The 18183-nt window shown below is 25.5% G+C and overlaps 1 protein-coding gene across 5 annotated transcripts in view; it reads right to left on the bottom strand.

Annotated features, from left to right (window-relative positions):
• Nucleotides 1–18183, bottom strand: part of LOC111680930 (protein similar) — a 206076-nt gene that overhangs the window by 15841 nt on the left and 172052 nt on the right. For all 5 annotated transcript variants that reach the window (XM_046948397.1, XM_046948398.1, XM_046948400.1 and 2 more), the window contains 2 exons: nt 16680–17514; nt 11773–12563 (listed from right to left, as the gene is read on the bottom strand). In XM_046948397.1, the coding sequence (XP_046804353.1) occupies nt 11773–12563; nt 16680–17514 (1626 nt within the window). The remainder of the gene's footprint in view (nt 1–11772; nt 12564–16679; nt 17515–18183) is intronic.

Here is an 18183-nt window from a genome sequence, read left to right as displayed (position 1 = left end):
AAAAAGGTACTTTTTTTTAAAGAATAAATGAGTAGCTATAAAAGTTTTTAAAAGTAGGCGACTTTTTGGTACTTTTTCGTTCTTTAAAAGTTACTTTTTGATTATCTATAATATTGAACTTTAAAACATGAAATTAAGCATATAGAGCTCGGTATAAGTGAAAATACATAAAAGAGGAGTTTTTGGTACTTTTTTGGTAATTTTTTGTACTTTTTCATTTTTCAAAAGATACTTTTTGAATTTTCTATAATATTGAACTTAGAAACATATAATTGGCCATGTATATAAAAATGTGCAAAACTTTTTTATTACATTAAATCAAGTTTCAGAGTGAATGTTTTTTATTAAACAATAAATATAAACATAATAAAATGCAACTTTCTTAAGTTTTTTAAAATGTTTTCCAAAATTTTGAAATATTTTAAAATATGCACATTATTGGACAGTTATAGATTGTCTATTGCCATTTGTGAGGGCAAAACCTTTAGTGTTCTCTTTATGCTGTGTTTCGTCATAGGGCAACAAAATAGCAATTTCAGGGCAAAAAATTGTGCAAAACTTTTATAACATTAAAACAAGTTTCAGTGCGAATGTTTGTTTGTTAAACTAATAATTTTAATTTAAACTAAAACACAACATATTATATTATTAATAATTTTTCTAACATCAAGAGGTAGTATCAAAAAACAAGATATTTTTTTAAAGGTTTTTTTACTCTGTGAGGTAATACAAAAATTTCTATAAGAAATTGTTTTATTTATAATTGTTACATTAACACTAAGAGTTATACATTTATAAAGCCTTTTTTATTAATATTATAAATTAAATATTGTTTTTGTTATATTTTATATATATACACAATATTTACAAGTTTGTTTTTTTTTTAATTTAAATGCCAGTCTTTTTATTATTTTATAAATATAAATGAGTTTTTCTTGTATTATATTTTTACATTATTTATATAATAACCGCTAAAGTTATGCTTTATATTTTACACCTATAAGTATGCTGTAGTTTATTATTAAAAATACTTATTAAAAATACTGCTAATTAACTATTGCTTGTTAAATTTAAATTACTTTCTGCTATTAACTAAATTTTCTATTAAAATTTATTTTTTGGATTTTCCAAGCAGTTTTTATATTAAATTTATTTTAGCCTAATGTTATTTTAGTTTATTTTACTAATATTTTTCTAATATTTAAACATTCCTAAGCCTTTCTTCTTGCTTTACAAATAGTCATTCTTTAATATTTGTGCTATTTATTTTTTCATTAGAGGTAGTTTTGTTGTTACTTTAAAAAAATTTGTCTATTTTTTTAATTTTTCTTTAAGAGGTAGTTATTGTTCGTTTAATTATGTTTTATTTCTTTTATTCATGTTTGAAAATTAAAGAAAAAGAAAAAAATATATATTTAAAAAAATAGGGGCAAATAATTTATAGTCATTAATTATGTTACTTTCCTAGAACTGAAGTCTCATAGCACGTGTATTTCTTTTTTAATAAAACAAAAAAAATATTTTAAATTACGAAAAAAACAAGCAAATAAATTTACCAAATTGTGTTTTAAACATTGAGAAAAAATGTAGAGAAACCTTAGAAAGTATTTTATAATATGTTAACAAACATTTAAGGCATAATTTAAGGGGTAAATAGCTGTCTATAATTTGTAGTATACTTTAAGGGCTGTTAATATAGAATACCTACTGTTTATATATAATTTAAACAAATTTTGTAATAAATTAAACTTTTATTTTGTAATTTTAGCAACAACAACAACAAGGAAGCATAATTTATTTGCTACTTGAAATTAAAACGGAAGTTTCACATTCACAACCTATAAAGCGAAAAGTAGAAAAGAAACAATTCTCCTAAAATTTATTATATGGCCTGTTAGGAAAACATTAAAAATCTACTTTAAGGGAACGTGTGGTAATAAGTAATAAAAATTAAAGTCAAAGTTATTTTTAATGTTGGCAATACACAAATAAATTAATATTAAAGCATACTTTAAGATGCTAAGCTATAAAATATTGATTTATTTGCTTTTTATTTTTTAGCCAACATGTTTGCAGAATCAGAAGGAAAAGCAAAATGAAATTCAATAAAATTAATTAAATTCGAAAAGTGAAGAAATTTTTGGCATACTAATCATAGCATACTTTAAGGTATGATGTTAAATGTATGTAATTAAAGCATACATTAAGGTGAAATAAAGAAAAAAGTAAAGTTTTATTTTCTTTTTTGATAGAAATTCAAGCAAAATGCTTAGAAAACCTTTTAAAGAAATTAATCCTTATTAAACTCTATTATCCCTTAAGCATATTCCGGGCATAAATGTTTATATATGCAAAAACAAATAAAAAATCATATTTGAAAATATTTCACTTTTCATTAACGAAAAGATTAAACAAATTTTTATATTTGATATTTACCAAAGAAATTGATTTATTTATTAAAAGTCAATAGTTTAATTATCACTTACATATGATAAACAAATATTATTATTATTATTAGAAAACTAAAGTATACATTTAGGTGCTAGCACATAATGTAAACAATATATTTACTTAAGTAAATAAGTAAACAAGTTTGAAATACACACACAACTATTACATAATACTAAGCAAATTCTATATATTTCACACACTAAACCCCTTTTACAACCTGATTTAAAGATTGTTGTAGTAAAGTAACAGCCTAAAAGTATACATGCATACATATATAAATAATATTATGGCTCTTATAAAAGTTTGTTAACCCTAAAAAGAATCCATAAAGTTTTAGTTTGTAGTTACAATTAAAGTCTATCCAAGAAAACTTGAACTCAAGAGGTAATGAAAATTCCATTTTTAACTTTAATTTAAAGAAAATAAAAAAATTTGCTAAAAATTCTAAAAAATAAAATTTTATTTAATTTATAACTTTTCCTTAAGAAAATCATTTTTATTTCCTTGAAAAAATTGCAATCAAAATCATTTAAATAAAAATATATTTCTTGGTTTATTTTTATTTTCTTTTGTTTAGGTGTAAAATGTTATTTTCACAACATTTCACATTTAAATAAAAAAGCTAAAAAGTATATGTATTAAAAAAACTTTTTAACAACAAACTTACAAAAAAATGTGCTAAATTTTGTTTTTGTATAGAAGAAAAACAAAAAAAGAACAATAAGTGAAAGTATCTACATATTTAAAATAAAAATAAAAAATAATAATAAACTAAAGGAAAAAATTTAGAATACAAATAAAAAGCAAAAAAAAATAAACGAAAAGACCCTGAAAGAAGGCAATAAAAAAGCCCATAATAATATACCTACACAAAAACAAACAAAACAGTATTAGAGAAAATAATAGCAGCAAAACAATGTAATAAAATATTTTCTAATAACAAGTTTAATTAAATGAAATTATTGAAAAAAGAGTAGCTTCAAAGGATAAAATACAGTTGTTTGCCTACTTTCAGGCTTATAATTAGTTTATTTATAAAGCATAATTTAAGGGCTTTCAGGGCATTTCAGATTAATCACCTTTCTAGAGAAAACTGTCTGTAAATATTCTATTCTACAGAAAACTTTTTTCTAAACAAATTTTTCTATAGAAAGATTTTCCTAAAAAAATTTTTAAAGGCCTTTTTTAAGAAAACTCTCTCTAGAGAAACTTTTGTAAAGATAACTCTTTGTACAGAGAAAATTTTATAAAAAATAAATTTTTCTAAAGAAAACTATTAAAAAAGTAACTTTTCTAAAGAAACTTAAAAAAAACTTGTCTGGAGGAAATTTTGTAAAAATAAACTCTTTCTAGAGAAACTTTTAAAAAGAAGACTCTCACTACAAACATACTTTTTCCATAGAAATCTATAAAAAGTCTTTTATATAGAAAATGTTTCTAAAGTAACATTCTAAACAAAAAATACTTTAAATAAACGTTTCTAATATTCTTTAAAAAATTTTTGCTTAAGAAACTCTAAAGGAAAAACTCGTACAGAGAAAATTTTGTAAAATATCTCTTTTCTAAATAAAATTCCCTCTAAAGACACTTTTTTAAAGAAAACTTTTCTAATATTCTAAAAGAAACTTTTGTTTTAGAAACTCTAAAGAAAACTTTTTCTAGAGAAACTTTTCATAGAAGTCTCTAAAAGAAAACACTATCTAGAGCAGCAAATGGCATTGAGCTCTCTTGTACTCTTTCTTTCACACGTACCTATGTTTACAACAAAATCAGTCAGAGAGCAAATTCTTTACTCTCTGCCTTTCGCTGATCTAGAGAAACTTTTATAAAAAAACACTCTCTGGAGAAAACTCTCTCTATATATATAATTTTATAATAAAAACTCTTTCTAAAAAAAGATTTTCTAATGAAAACCCGATGAGTTTTCATTAGAGAGTCATTCGAAAGAAGACTCTCTCGAGAGCTATTTTTCTAACGATGAGTCTTTCAAGAGAACTTTTTCTAAAGAAAACTCTCTATATAGGAAATTTTCTCCTTCCAAAGTAATCTTTATAAAGAATAATTTTACGCATAACTGTCATAAAAATATGTCATATACATTTCCGACAAGACAACAACAAACTGCCAGAGCAAATGTGAAGGGGAAAGGAAATAAAGGAAAAAAGCGTGTTACACATAAAAATTCAAAAACTTATACAGCCACACAATAGAAAAAATTACACTCTCTATACATATATACATTCATATGTATGTAGATTTTCTTACAATATTTTTTTCTGTCATATAAGAAGAAGATAAAATGTTCAGAAACAAAATTAAAGGACTTTCTTTAATTTAAAATAAAAAAATAGCAAATTGTCTTAAAAAATCATGATGATGAGCTCATGTTTTTTTTTTTCGAAAATAATGATTTGAAAATAAAAACCGTTCAAACAAAATTAACTCCTTAAAATAGGCAATCTAATGAAAATACCAAAAATTAGGCAATAGAATATAATGCTTAACACGTGTAGGGTAAATTTTTTACAAACTAAGGTAAAAGGACGTTATTTATAAGCTATTAATAAAAGATTTATAAGGCAATTTTTCTTACAAAATTTGTTTAATAAACCTTTGATAGAAATGTTATCAATAAGATAACTAACAGATTTTCCAACAAATTTTTAAAATGTATTAAAAATCATAAATATACAAAATTATATTCTTTATATTTGTGTACTTCTTTTTTAGAATTTTTTTATTTAAACTATTGTTTTTTCAATATGATTTAGTAGTATTTGAACGATGTTATTTAATATGCGGCTCATGTTTTTTTTTTTTTTTGCTTTTTTATGGTTTTTGTGGCATCACACACTTTACTTATTTGGGTTTCATTTACAAAATATGTATCAAATTGTAAAGAGGTTAAAAACCACAGCACCATAGTTACAAGAAGAAACTTTTAATAAAATTAATTGCTTGGCACAGTAAAATGAGTAAATTCAATATAGTTTTATAGTTTTTTTTACATATACATAAAAATTTCTTATCAAATCCCTTAATGTAGGCTACAATTTTGTTGATTAATAAACATAACCTTAGCCTTAGTGTTAAGCATAAGATATTTTTATATTTGTAATTTTATGGCTTGATTTTTTAGCAATCATAAGAAAAAGTTATGGACTTATTTCCTGTTGCGAATTACTAAATAGTTTTTTATAGAATTTTATATAGAATCGTAAATTTTATTTGGTTTAAGTTATGAAATTTGTGTAATCTTAGTATCCAAATAGTTATTTATAAAGAAACACTTTCTAGAGCAAAATTTAAGATAAACTTTTATGAAGAAAATTTTCTTTAGAAAATCTTCTCTAAAGAAAATTGCTTCAAGAGAATTTTTGCTAAAAAATTCTATATTTAGAAAAACTTTTCCAAAGATAACTTCTTTAAAAATACCTTTATCAAGAAAAATGTTCTATCATTTCAATAAAAACTTTTTCTGGAGAATATTTTGTAAAGAAAACTCTTTTATATTCAATTTTCTAAAAACAACTCTCTTTACATAATTTTTTTAAGAAAATACTCCCTGGAAAAAACTCTCTCAATATGAAATTTTATAATAAAAAAACTTTTTCTAGAGAAGCTAATAAAAACTCATCAGTTAAACTTTTCTAAAGAAGTCATTCTCTGAAAACATTTTTAGAATGATGAGTATAGAAAATTTTCTAAAAAGCTTTTTCTAAAGAATATTTTGTAAAGAAATCTCCTTTCAAAGTCGTTTTAATAGAGAAAATTCTTTCCAGTGAAACCTTTTTGAAGAAGACAATCTTTGGAGACACTTTCTAATGAAACTCTTTCTAGAAAAACTTTTCTAAATAAAACTCTCTTTAGACAAAATTTTCTAATGAAAAATCTTTTTGAAGAAACTTTTCTGTAGAAACAATTTTTTTTAATGAAAGCTGTTTCTATAGAATATTTTGTAAGGAAATTTCCTTCCAAAGAAATGTTTTTAAAAAAAACACTCTGTAGAGGAATTTTTCTAGAGAAACTTTTCTAATGAAAACTCTTTTTAAAAAAAATCTAAAGAAAATTGCTTAAAGGAACTTTTTCCTTAAAAAAATTTCCTCCAGAGAAACGTTTTTTGGAAAATTCTATGTCAAGAGAAACTTTGGTAAAGGAAACCTTTCTAAAGAATGCCTTTTCTTAAAAATACTGTTCCGATAAATTTTATAAATAAAACTTTTTTGTAAAAAATTGTAATAGAAACTCTTTGCAGAAAACAAGAGAATTTTTCTACAAAACAAAAAAATTTGTAAATAAAATGTTCTCTTTGACAAACATTACAAACTGCCGGTTTCTCTAAATGAGAATGAACATTTTTATTCTTACAAATATATTGAAAACAACAAATAAATTTAAAATTTGGATTTTGTTTTCAATTTATTTATAAGAAAGAAAATGTTGTTTCAATATTGTGAAACAGGCAGTAAATAAAGCTTAATTGTTTTTTTTTTTTTTTTTGAAAAATAACCTAGAATATATGCTATAGTTATATTTGCTATTAAAAAACAAAAAAATAAATTAGTTTATCATAAAATTAATAGCATGACATGACTATTTTCAAAGCATGCCACCAGCCACCCACAATGATATGCTGCAATAAATTAAGTTAAATAAAATTAGAAATTCTTAATAAAACTGACTAGATCTCGCACACACACATATAGTCACACTCACAATTTAAATTGTTTTGCAATTAATCAATTTAAAAAAAATTCTGCTTCAATCAATAAGATTTCCCGAAATACACGCACGCACTTAATTAAACGCGAATTTAAAAATAAAGCAAAATATAAGAACGCATTTTTTCTTTTTTATAAAAAGACTTAATAATAAACTTATTTTCTTTATAAAAATAATAAAATAAATATATAATTAATCAATAACAAATAAAACAAATTTTGTTTATTTTAACAGTCAATTTTTTTTCATTTATTTCTTTTTTGTTTTTAATTTTGATAAATTTATAACAAGTTTAGTTTACTTTAACCAATTCTTAATAATTAAACTTAAATAAAAAAATCACACGAGCATGAAAATATAAAAAAATCGAAAATTTTAATGAAAATAAAATAATAATAAAAATAATTATTGTTTTCAGTTAGTTTAAAGCTTTTTATTGTTATTGTTGTTATTGGTTTAAATTTTTGTTAAATTACACATTTCAATATTTTTGTTAAAACAAACATCAAACCCATTTTTTTGCTTTTCGGTAACTCCTACTCTTCGTCTTCGTCATTTTTAGTTTCTTTGCTACAAACTGTCACTTAATTTGTTTATTTTTTTGAGGTATTTAAGGTTATATTTTCAAATATGTTTATATTCAATTTATTTATAATATTTTATTTATTGGCTAATATGTATATTTTTATTTATTTTGTTTTTATTTTTTGCTAAAAAGTTTTTGAGTTTTTCTTTTGAATTTGGTTTTCATTATTTTTTATCTTCTTTAAATTTAATTTTCAATTTGTACCTTTAGCGCTCAATTTTAAAATTTTGTGTAAAAATTTTTATATTCATTTTTATAGTTTTCCAAATGTTTTCATTATTTATTTATTGGTTTATTTTCATATTTTGTGTAAAAAATTTATCTAAAATTTTGAACTTTATATTTTATGTTTTGTTTATTTCTTTGTTGTTGTTAAGAGGTAGAGTAGTTAATATTATTTGTTGTTTTTGTTATGATTAAAAGAAAATTTTTTAAAAAAATATATTGCTAAAAGTTGTGTTAAATACTGAAAATATTATGGAAAGTTTGACAGAGTTGGAAAACAAGAATTTAAAGAAATCAAAAAATATAATTATCAAAATATTGTATCGAGTTTACTTTTTATTTAAAAACTCATTCCAAAAAAATGTTTTAAAATTAATCAAAAATTCTTTCTAACTCTTTTGATCGGAAAATTTCTTCATAGATCGATTTGAAACCTTTTTTACGATATTGCAATACAACACTGCATCTGACAAAATATTTGAAAAATTCTTTTAAGAAAACACTCAATAAAATGTAACTACAATAAGGGTATTCACGAAACACGTGTGCAAACTTGTAAATTAGCACAAATGGTTATTTGTATTATTTAGAAAAAAAAATTAAGTTTAAAACGATCAGTTCAAATAGGCGGTCAGTATTTTAAAAGTAAAATCCCATACAACTTGTGAAAAATTCAATGTAATATAGAAAGTGACAGTTTGTGAGGCTTTTGAACACTTAAATGAAAACCCTTAAGCAATCACAAAGTTATATAAAGAACTTTCAAATTGTGAGATTTGCATTAAATTATAAACTTATATCAAGAAGGTAAGTCTAGTATTACGTTAGAAACTACTTACATCTTGTATTGTAGAGATCAAAAGAGTTACCAAACTTTATCAGTATTTTGACATTTCTATGACAGTCAGCTCTTTTTTATATAGAATCAGATGTCAGTGTTAGTTAGGAACTACGATTGTCTTGTATTGTAGTGATCAAAAGCGGTCCCAAACTGTATCAGTATTTTGACATTTCTATGACAGTCAGGTAATTTTATATAGAATCAGATGTCAGTGTTAGTATGACGATTAACACTATGTTCCCGTATTCAGTGAAAACTCTGGATCATGATCATTAATTAAAAAACTGATGATTAAGGCGGAAGTTGTAAATAACATACTTAAAACAGATTTCCACAATCTGAGAATTAACGACTGCTATCAAAGGTCTGGTAAACCGATGTTGTCTAAAGCGAAAGTGCTTATGATTTAAGGCCTTACAAACCGATCTAGTAAAAAGCGAAAGAGGCGAAGCTCTTGACATCATAGATCGTAGTTGAATTACTTTATCATGTTTAAGATCGTTTGATGATCGGAATGTTGTAAGTTTTTTCCAACTTATCAAACCAACGATTTTGAATGAGATCTAAACATGTGCATATTAATCCCAATGGATTCCAACTTTGGAATGATCTCTGTCAGACTGAAGATTTCGAACGATCTTCAACTTGTTATGTCACAAATAAAAAGTACTTAAAACTAATACTTGTGTTGCTGTCTGAGATCTTCATAATGGGAGAATTAACTACAGCCATTAGATGTCCTACAAACTGATCTATTATAAAGCCGAAGAGGACAAACTGCAGACTTTAGAGAATCTCATGTCCAACATTGTTTGCTGATCGAAAAGTTAAGAGAATTTTTTAAACTTTTCAAAGATGTACGGAGATCAATGCCATCTATTGCCAAATAACTGGGCACGTTATCAATTCAGAAACTGACGATCAACAGCTAAGGATGCCAGAAGCAATTAAGCCAATTACAAATAGTATCCCCATCATCATCATCGGGGAAATATCCCCGATATCATAGGCCATAGTTAGATGACTACTAGAACTATTCTGAATCATCGGGGAAATATCCCCGACATCATAGGCCATAGTTATAGTGACTACTAGAACTATTCTGAATAATAAATTCCCGGGGAGATCCCTCTTCTATACATAAAGCATACAATAGAGAATTAACTCTCGGGGAATTATTGTTCATAATTTGAAGGAGATCTTGTTTAAACCCAAGACAAAATGATAGCTCACAGGCTGGATACTGTAGTAGTAAGTGATCCATACTTCTTGAGTAAAATTTGGAGAGAATACAGATACGGATTATTCGATAATTAAAGTATTCAAATTGTTCGATATCGAATACTTACATATCAAAAAGGAAACTGCGATTAAATTTACTCTATGACATACTATGCAGTAATAAGATCTTTGAACTAAAAGAAAAACATGTAAAATCTTGTTTCTCCAACTCTGTTTAATAAAAATGTTCTTTTAAAAACAATAAATTAAAATGAAAAAAATAAAACCAAAATTTATAATAAATTTTTTGTAATAATTTTTTTATTTTGTTCGTCTTTAAAACAAAGAAAAATGTGATGTTTGTTTGTTTTTTTCGTTAATGAAATATATAACAAAAATAATGTTTATAAAAATAATAATAATAAAAAAATATTAAATTAACAAAATTAAAAACTAAAAAAAACACTTAAGGATTAAATACAGCTTTGCTCTATATATACAAAGAAAAAGCAACAACCATAAATAAAAAAGAAAATAAATTTTTTTTAAATATAAAAAAATCAATTGTTGCTTTGTATAAAAAAAATTTGGAAAAAATAAATAAAAAAATAAATGTTATTTACAGAAAAAAAGTGTAATAACAAAAAAACTTATAAAAATACATGTAACAACTTTTAAAGAAAAAAATAAAATTAAAAAAAAAAATTGAAACTTTGTATAACTAAGTTAAAGCAGGTTTTAGTTTTTTTATTTTTAAATTTAATTTTCTGGTTGTTTTTTTTTTATGTTATATAACAAATAGTCTCTATTTTCTTGTTTGTTTTGTTTAAACAAAACAAAAGTGTTTTGGTTTTTTAAAGTTTAAAGAAAACACTTTGTTTTGTGGGATATTTTTACACTAATTTATAAACTAAACTACTTACAAACTACTATGACTATAGTTTTATTTTTAATATTATTATTTTTAAATTGTTTGACTAATTGTTTTCTTTTTACTAATTTTAGTTTTATTTAATTTACTCGTTTAAATTTATAACACTAATAATATAATTAAAGCTTAATTATTAAATAAATTCTTCGAAAATAAAGAAAAAAATAATTTTTGTTTTTTTTATATTTGTTTACGATATAATAATTTATATAAAATCGATCCATTTACAAGGTGAGAGAGTTAAACTAAAAGAGAATATTTTTAAAAATTATATTAGAACAACAAAGTTCGTCTTTATTTTTCTTTTATACAAATAGCGTTTTTAAAAACTCTTAAACACTTTAAAGTAAGAAAAAGTTGTGATAGGCTGGTTTTAGGTTATAAAATGCTAATAATAGGATGTGTGTTACCTTGTCCAACCACACAAATTAATTGTCACAACTTTAACTCCAGTGTTTTGAAAAGAGTTTTTAAAAGGGGTGAGGAGGATATAAGTAGTAGACTAATAATGTATTTCACATTATTTATTTTGTGCTAAAAATTATGAGTTCGTTTAGAAGTTTTTAAGTTCTAATTAAAATAAAATTTAAAAATGAAATAAGAGGCAGGTGTTTGTAATAATTATGCGTTTGTTTGTTTGTTGTAGGTTTTGTTCTTAGTGATTTTTAAGCGTTTCTTTTTGTTTATGTCGTTTTTTATGTTTTTTTTTTCTTTTAAATCCTAATATTAAAATCATTATGCTTTGGCGAGTTTTGTTTTGGGTCTCATGGGTACAATACAGTAACCGGCACTTACATCGCAACCGCTAATCAAAAGATTCTTCAAAACACTATTTGATTGTTTCTGCTGTTGTTGTTGTTGTTTTTGCTGCTGTTGCTGTGTTAAAGCTTGATTTTCATTAGAAGACCATCTTGTTTCCAAAACAGCTTTGGTAGTTTTAGTAGATGTTTGCTGTTGTTGCTGCTGTTGTTGTGGTGTTGTTATCAATTGTTGCAACAATTGTGAAGTTGTATTGGAATTTTGCATATCCATTATATTGCTTTTTAAACGTTTAGATTCCAAGGTATTATTGTTTAATTGATTGTTGGACAAATGCCTTTTATTGGCAGTCACTGCAGCACAGCCGTTACTGGGTGTGGCTTGTATATAAGCAGTTTTAATAATATTTTGTTGCTGTTGTTGTTGTTGCTGCATTAAAGGCTGTTTATTTTCAATAATCTTAATGGTAGCCGTACTTGTTATGGGTGTCAATTTAATGGTATTCACTTTATTTAAAGTTTTTGTATTGCTTTGCTGTTGCTGTTGCAACTGCTGTTGCTGTTGTATCAATACATTTTTATTATTGCTTGTGGTTTGTATTGTTATCAATGGCACTGCATTTATAATAATGTTTTGTGTTTGTTGTTGCTGCTGCTGTTGCTGTTGCAATTGCATGTGTAATTGTTGTTTACAGTCTTCTTGTCTTAAATTATCCATTGCTTGTTGTGGTTGTGCTGTTGTAGCAACCGCAACATTATTATTTGTTGTATTTGTATTCTCATTTGTATTGATTTGTAAAAATTCATTCCAACAATCCAAATTTGTTGCTAATAAATAATATGAGTAAAATTTTTATTTTAATAAATTTTTCAATAGAAAAAAACAGTTATAAGAAAAATAGCAAGTTTTTTGAAAAAAAAAGAAAAATTTGAAAATTGATTGTAATTTGAAAGGAAACTCTTTTGTATTTGAAGTATTACTATTAATTGTGAGGGCCTGTTTCAGCATTGTTGGGCAGTACAGTGGGAATATAATTTAAAACAAATCATAATAAAAAAGGATATTGAATTGGTCGGTCGTCCTAGTATGAGGAAGGCCAATGAGGACATCACGGTCGAGGTTTAAAAACAATCTACATTAAAGACTAGTTCTAAAAAACCTTAATTTGAATAGTGTTCGGGGATTATCTAAAGACTCTTGGATGATACGAGTACTACTCGAGAGCTTCTATCTGTCAAGGTGCTTATACACAGTAGAAGTCTAAAAACGAGAGTAAATTAAGGACGACACTCGAGAAAATACTTTTTATAACTTCTTATGCAGCTAGGAGGTTGAAATGTTGAAGGAATGAAGAAGGTAAATGCTAGGAACTAGGCATTGTTCTCACTTGCCTTTTTAGACCACATGGAAAAGATAGATTCCACAGATATGCCGGTCCACATTAGAAAACTTTTGATTTTGCGTGAAAGAGAAAGAATATAATTTATCTCTCTCGCGGAACGGAATCGGTACAGCTGAATTATAGCGAATTATATAATTCAGTTTGTAATTGGGGGCTAAATAAAGAATGAGAGAGTGACGAATAATTGCATCGTGTTAACGGGTTTTAAAAAAATCTGCAATAAATCCTAAACTTGTTTACAATTTCCTTAAACTTTTTTACTATTTATCTATTATTAATAGAACTATTGATATTATTTCCTTAAAAAAATTATTAAAAATAATATTGTCCCTGAACTTGGTCATACAAATGAAACAAAATAAATAATATATTAAAAAAAACATAAACAATGTCTAAGAATTCTCATTTTTTTAAATATAAAATAAAATTAAGTTATTATCAAATATACATGTATACATACATATGTATATTGAATTCTAGAAACGCTTGGAGACAATAATGTTTTGCATGTTTAGAAGTATGATACGGAAAAATATAAAGAATAATAATAAATAAATTTATTAAGAAATGTTTATCCAATAAAATTAAGAGGAAGACACAGTAGCACAAGCGTAGGCCAGCACACAATTTTCGTTATAATAATAAATGATCAAAAAAAAAAAAAAACATATAAATATCCAAAGGGGGTTTTAAAGAGTAAAGGAATAATAGCATCTTCTTTTTTTTTCTTCAACACAAAAAATCATAAATTTTAAAATAAAAATCTCTAACATATTTTTAATAATTGAAAGAGTTTAACAAAAACAACTAAGAAAATTTATAGTTTTTTTCTATAAAAAAAACTTTAATAAATGTCACGTGTTAATAACATGATGATATTTTGGAAAACAAAAGAACAACAAAAAAATAATATTAAATTTAAACAAATTGTTGACATTTTTCTAAAACGCGTGGTGTCAAAACTGTAAAATTTTCAAACATGTGACATTTGTATATGTGAGTATTTAAGTTCAATAGACAACATTTATTTTTCTTAAAAAATCAACCACAATAAACGTTTAAAGGTCTATTTTTTGGCTAATATGTACTTGTGTTTGATGTGTCAAATTTATCACTCAAATTTGACAGGTTTGTGTAATATATATTTGACAAAAAAAAAAAAAAAAAATGTTATGTTAACATTTGTAAAAAATGTGTAAATATTTTAAAGCTTAGTAATTTATTGCAATAAATTGCGAATTTTAAACACACTTAAACTTTTCTTTAAATTTCAGTTTTTGTAAAGGAAATTTTTAGTCTTTCTCTCTCTTTGACTTTAATCTAAATTTTAGATTAAAGATTCTAAAAATAAAAAAATAATGGAAAATATTCCTTTTGACTTTTATCGGTGTTAATTATTAGGTTGTGCGTGTGTCTTTCATTTTGTAATGTGTATTTTTAAAATTAAAAATAATTTTCATGTTTTGTAATGCTTAAATGTTTAAAAAATATGCCTACTCAGAGTATTTTTAAAGACACCAATACATTTTCATAACTTTTCAAAATTACACAATACACACACACTCATTCAACTTGTCACCTTTAATTTTGTTTCAATTCTTTAGCATTTTTCTAATATTTTCATTGCCTTCTTCAGGTTTTTATTTTTAATTTGGAATTTTTAATAAATCATTTGAAGCGTAAAGTTTGGTAAGTGTGTATAATTAATATTTTTGTTTTTGTTATTCTGATGACATGTGTAGTTGGTCTGTTTGTTTGAAAAAGAAATTATTCGAATTTAAGTGAATAATTCTTTCTAATTAGAAAGAAAGGACTGAACTCAGACCTTGAAGAACTAATGCCATGTATACACGGCAACGTTGGCAATAAAATGCACAGAATATGTCTAACAATATTGTCAACTTACAAATTTTGTCTTGCAATATTTTTGGTAATGCCTTTTCTGATTAGGTTGCAAAAGAAAAATTGTAAGTTCAGACCAGTGTACACTTACTAAGGTAGCCTCGTCCGCACAGCTGATCATCAGCTTTTACAATCTTATCTGTCAAAATTCCTGTTTGTTTACATAGAAAAAAATCGCAAAAGGTGTAAAAATTTTAAAAAGTGAAGAAAATTATGGTTTTAAAGGAGTTTTCTAGGTCAATCGTGATTAAATGTCTTTGTTATCCTTCTCTCTTGATAAAAAAAGAAAATCTTTAGCTCCGGCATACGTTCCAAATCAGTTTCAACTATTTTTAACACGACCAATCACTTTTCACAAAAAACACGTTTAATTCGGAAAATTGGTCTTCCCAATAGATATAGTTATGATTTTCAGACATTCCACGTTTAATTAATATAATATATTAATATTAATAGTTAAAAATTTAAATAATTGCTAAAAACTCATATTTTTATTGTGTTTATTTGTTGCTTTTTCATTCTACACACACAGCTTTTTTTGACAGATGGGATTATTCTACAATAACAAATCGCCTGTTGTTTTTGTATTGTTGTATTTGTTGTAGCGACGAGGCTACCTTATTAAGTGTACACTGGTTCAGACGATTATTAGACATTTTCTGAACATTTAACTGACAACGTTGTAACATCTGACAGGCGTGTATCACGGCTTTAACAGAAAAAAGAACGAAATAGAAAATAGAAAAAATATTAACAAAACAACGAGAAGAAAATGAGAGATACACAGAGAGAGTTTTAAGGAACAGGATTGTGTGCTAAACCAAATAGCATATGCTCTTGAATAATACTGGATTCAAACCTCAAAAAAGAAAATTCAACTTATTCTAATGAAAAAACCTTGCAGATTTTTAGCAATGTCAAGGTATATATTTCCTAGCCTATTTTGTTTCTACTTTCTATGCCAATCTTCTCAGCATCCTTGTTTAGCCTGCAAAAGTCCGGTATGGTCCCATTAATTCGATAAAGCTCTAATTGGACAATAAAACTCCCATTAAGGGTCCTCATACTATATCTAAACAGTACACTTAGTACCTCGCAATCTGTTCTTTTGTTCCAGGTCTGGTAGGTAGTGTTCCGGAATTTATTATAAATCATTCTCTTAATCAAAAATGCTTCTTAGAAGAATCATCTATAGGGAACAATAAATATCAGATGTCTTGTAATCCGTTGTATTGTTTCAGGTCTGGCAGATAGTGTGGCGGAAACTATTAGAGGTCATTCTATAGTAATTTCCTAGAAAAATTTGAATCAAATTCGTATTTGACCGAATTTATTAAAATTTGAAAATGTTTTGAATTTTGCAGAAAATAAGGTCAAGGATTAACGAAATTTATAAAGTTTATGGTACGGTTAATGTAACATGATTGGAAAATGAAATTAGTAAATAAATTAATATACATTCGAAATCAAATAATTATAGAATTTCCTTTTTTTTTAACTTGCTAATTTTCTAAATAAAAAACACATTTGGTTTAAAGAGAAAAAGCAGCTCGATCGGCTCGCTTTTTCGCACCAAAAAAAAAAACACACAAATGCCTTTACGAAGGCACACATTCTTTTTTCACTTTTCTATACTTACAATTCTTGCTATAGACATTATCGAAAGTATCCTCTATGGAATCGCATAGATTCGGTGTCAACGATGGTGAATTATTTGATGTTTCGAATTTTTCTTTTTTACAATTACCACTCAATAACTGTTGTTGACGTTGCTGTTGCAATTGTTCTTGAAATTGTTGCAAACAATGCTGTTGCAATTGTTGATGATGATCCAAAGCCGTAGACGAAGAACTAGCCACACTAACACTATCCAAATCATCGGTTAAAACCACATTATTATCAACAGTTTGAGTTGAACCACTACCTCCCGGAGATGCATTTAAATTTAAAGAATTTGTAAAATTTGTTGTATCCTGTAGGGTGGTGAGAGTAGCATTAGCCGAACCACATAATAAAGCAGCCAATTCAGATGAATCAGTAGAGAACATTTGTTGAGAATTTTGCTGTTGTTGCTGCTGCTGTTGTTGTTGTTGTATGGGTGAGGGCGACATTGAGGATACTGTTGAGGCTGGCGATGAACATAACGAATTTGAAAATTGTTGCGTTTGTTGCTGCTGTTGCGTGAATTGTTGTTGTTGATAGTTTAATAATTGATTGAGTTGTAACGTTTGCAAATTATCGGAATCTTTTGTATGCAAACTAAACTCATCGGGCGTAAAGGCATTACCACTACTCCACATGTAATCATCGGTGGTTAACAAGGGTAAATCGTCTTGTTCATTCATGGGTATATAGGGAGCACGCATTGTTAAATCATCCATATCATCGACATTCATGGTGTAATATGAAAAATCATCCTCTTGACTTAATGAGTCGGGACTGCATAATGAGGGTAGACTGCTACCTTCTGGACTCTGTAATGGAGAGTAATAATAAAAACATAGAAATTAGATTTTATTTGTTTAAGTGGAAAAGATAACAAATTTTTAAAAGTCATGTTAGAAAAATTTTAAACTAAATAAAAGCTAATAACAATTTTTCAAAGATTTATTGAATTTATTTGAATAATTGTTATTTGAAATTGATTTTTTGTAATATTTTTAATAATGCAAGTCATCTTTGAGAAAAAAATTAGACAATTTTTGTAAGAATTTAATTTAAACATTTACAAGTGAAAGAAATATTTTGTTTGTAAAAAAACCCTATTAAGTATTTCATCAAGTGACTACTCTAGAAGTAAAAAGAATTTCAAGTTGAAAATAATATATGTCAACAAAACTTTTAAAAAATCGAAACCCTTAAGGACTGCACTTTGCTGAATTTGAATATTACTTTAAAATTTCTTCATCTCATCTTTGGTTTGGAATATCTCAAAGAGGAAAGAAGATATGACAAAAAATAAACCTTTATTTAAAAGTCTATATATTGGATTTTCAAATGATATAAAAAGTTGACCTCATACGGTTATATCGTCTCAAATATGGCTAAAAACTAGGCTTGAGATATCAAACTGTGTTCTGAGGTCAGATTTTGCACAACTCAAGCTTTGGGTTAAAAATGTGTAGGCCTGTGTAATTAATAGA

The sequence above is a fragment of the Lucilia cuprina genome, chromosome 4 (assembly GCF_022045245.1).
Source record: "Lucilia cuprina isolate Lc7/37 chromosome 4, ASM2204524v1, whole genome shotgun sequence".
NCBI lineage: Eukaryota > Metazoa > Arthropoda > Insecta > Diptera > Calliphoridae > Lucilia > Lucilia cuprina.
This window is presented reverse-complemented; position numbering and strand designations above follow the sequence as displayed.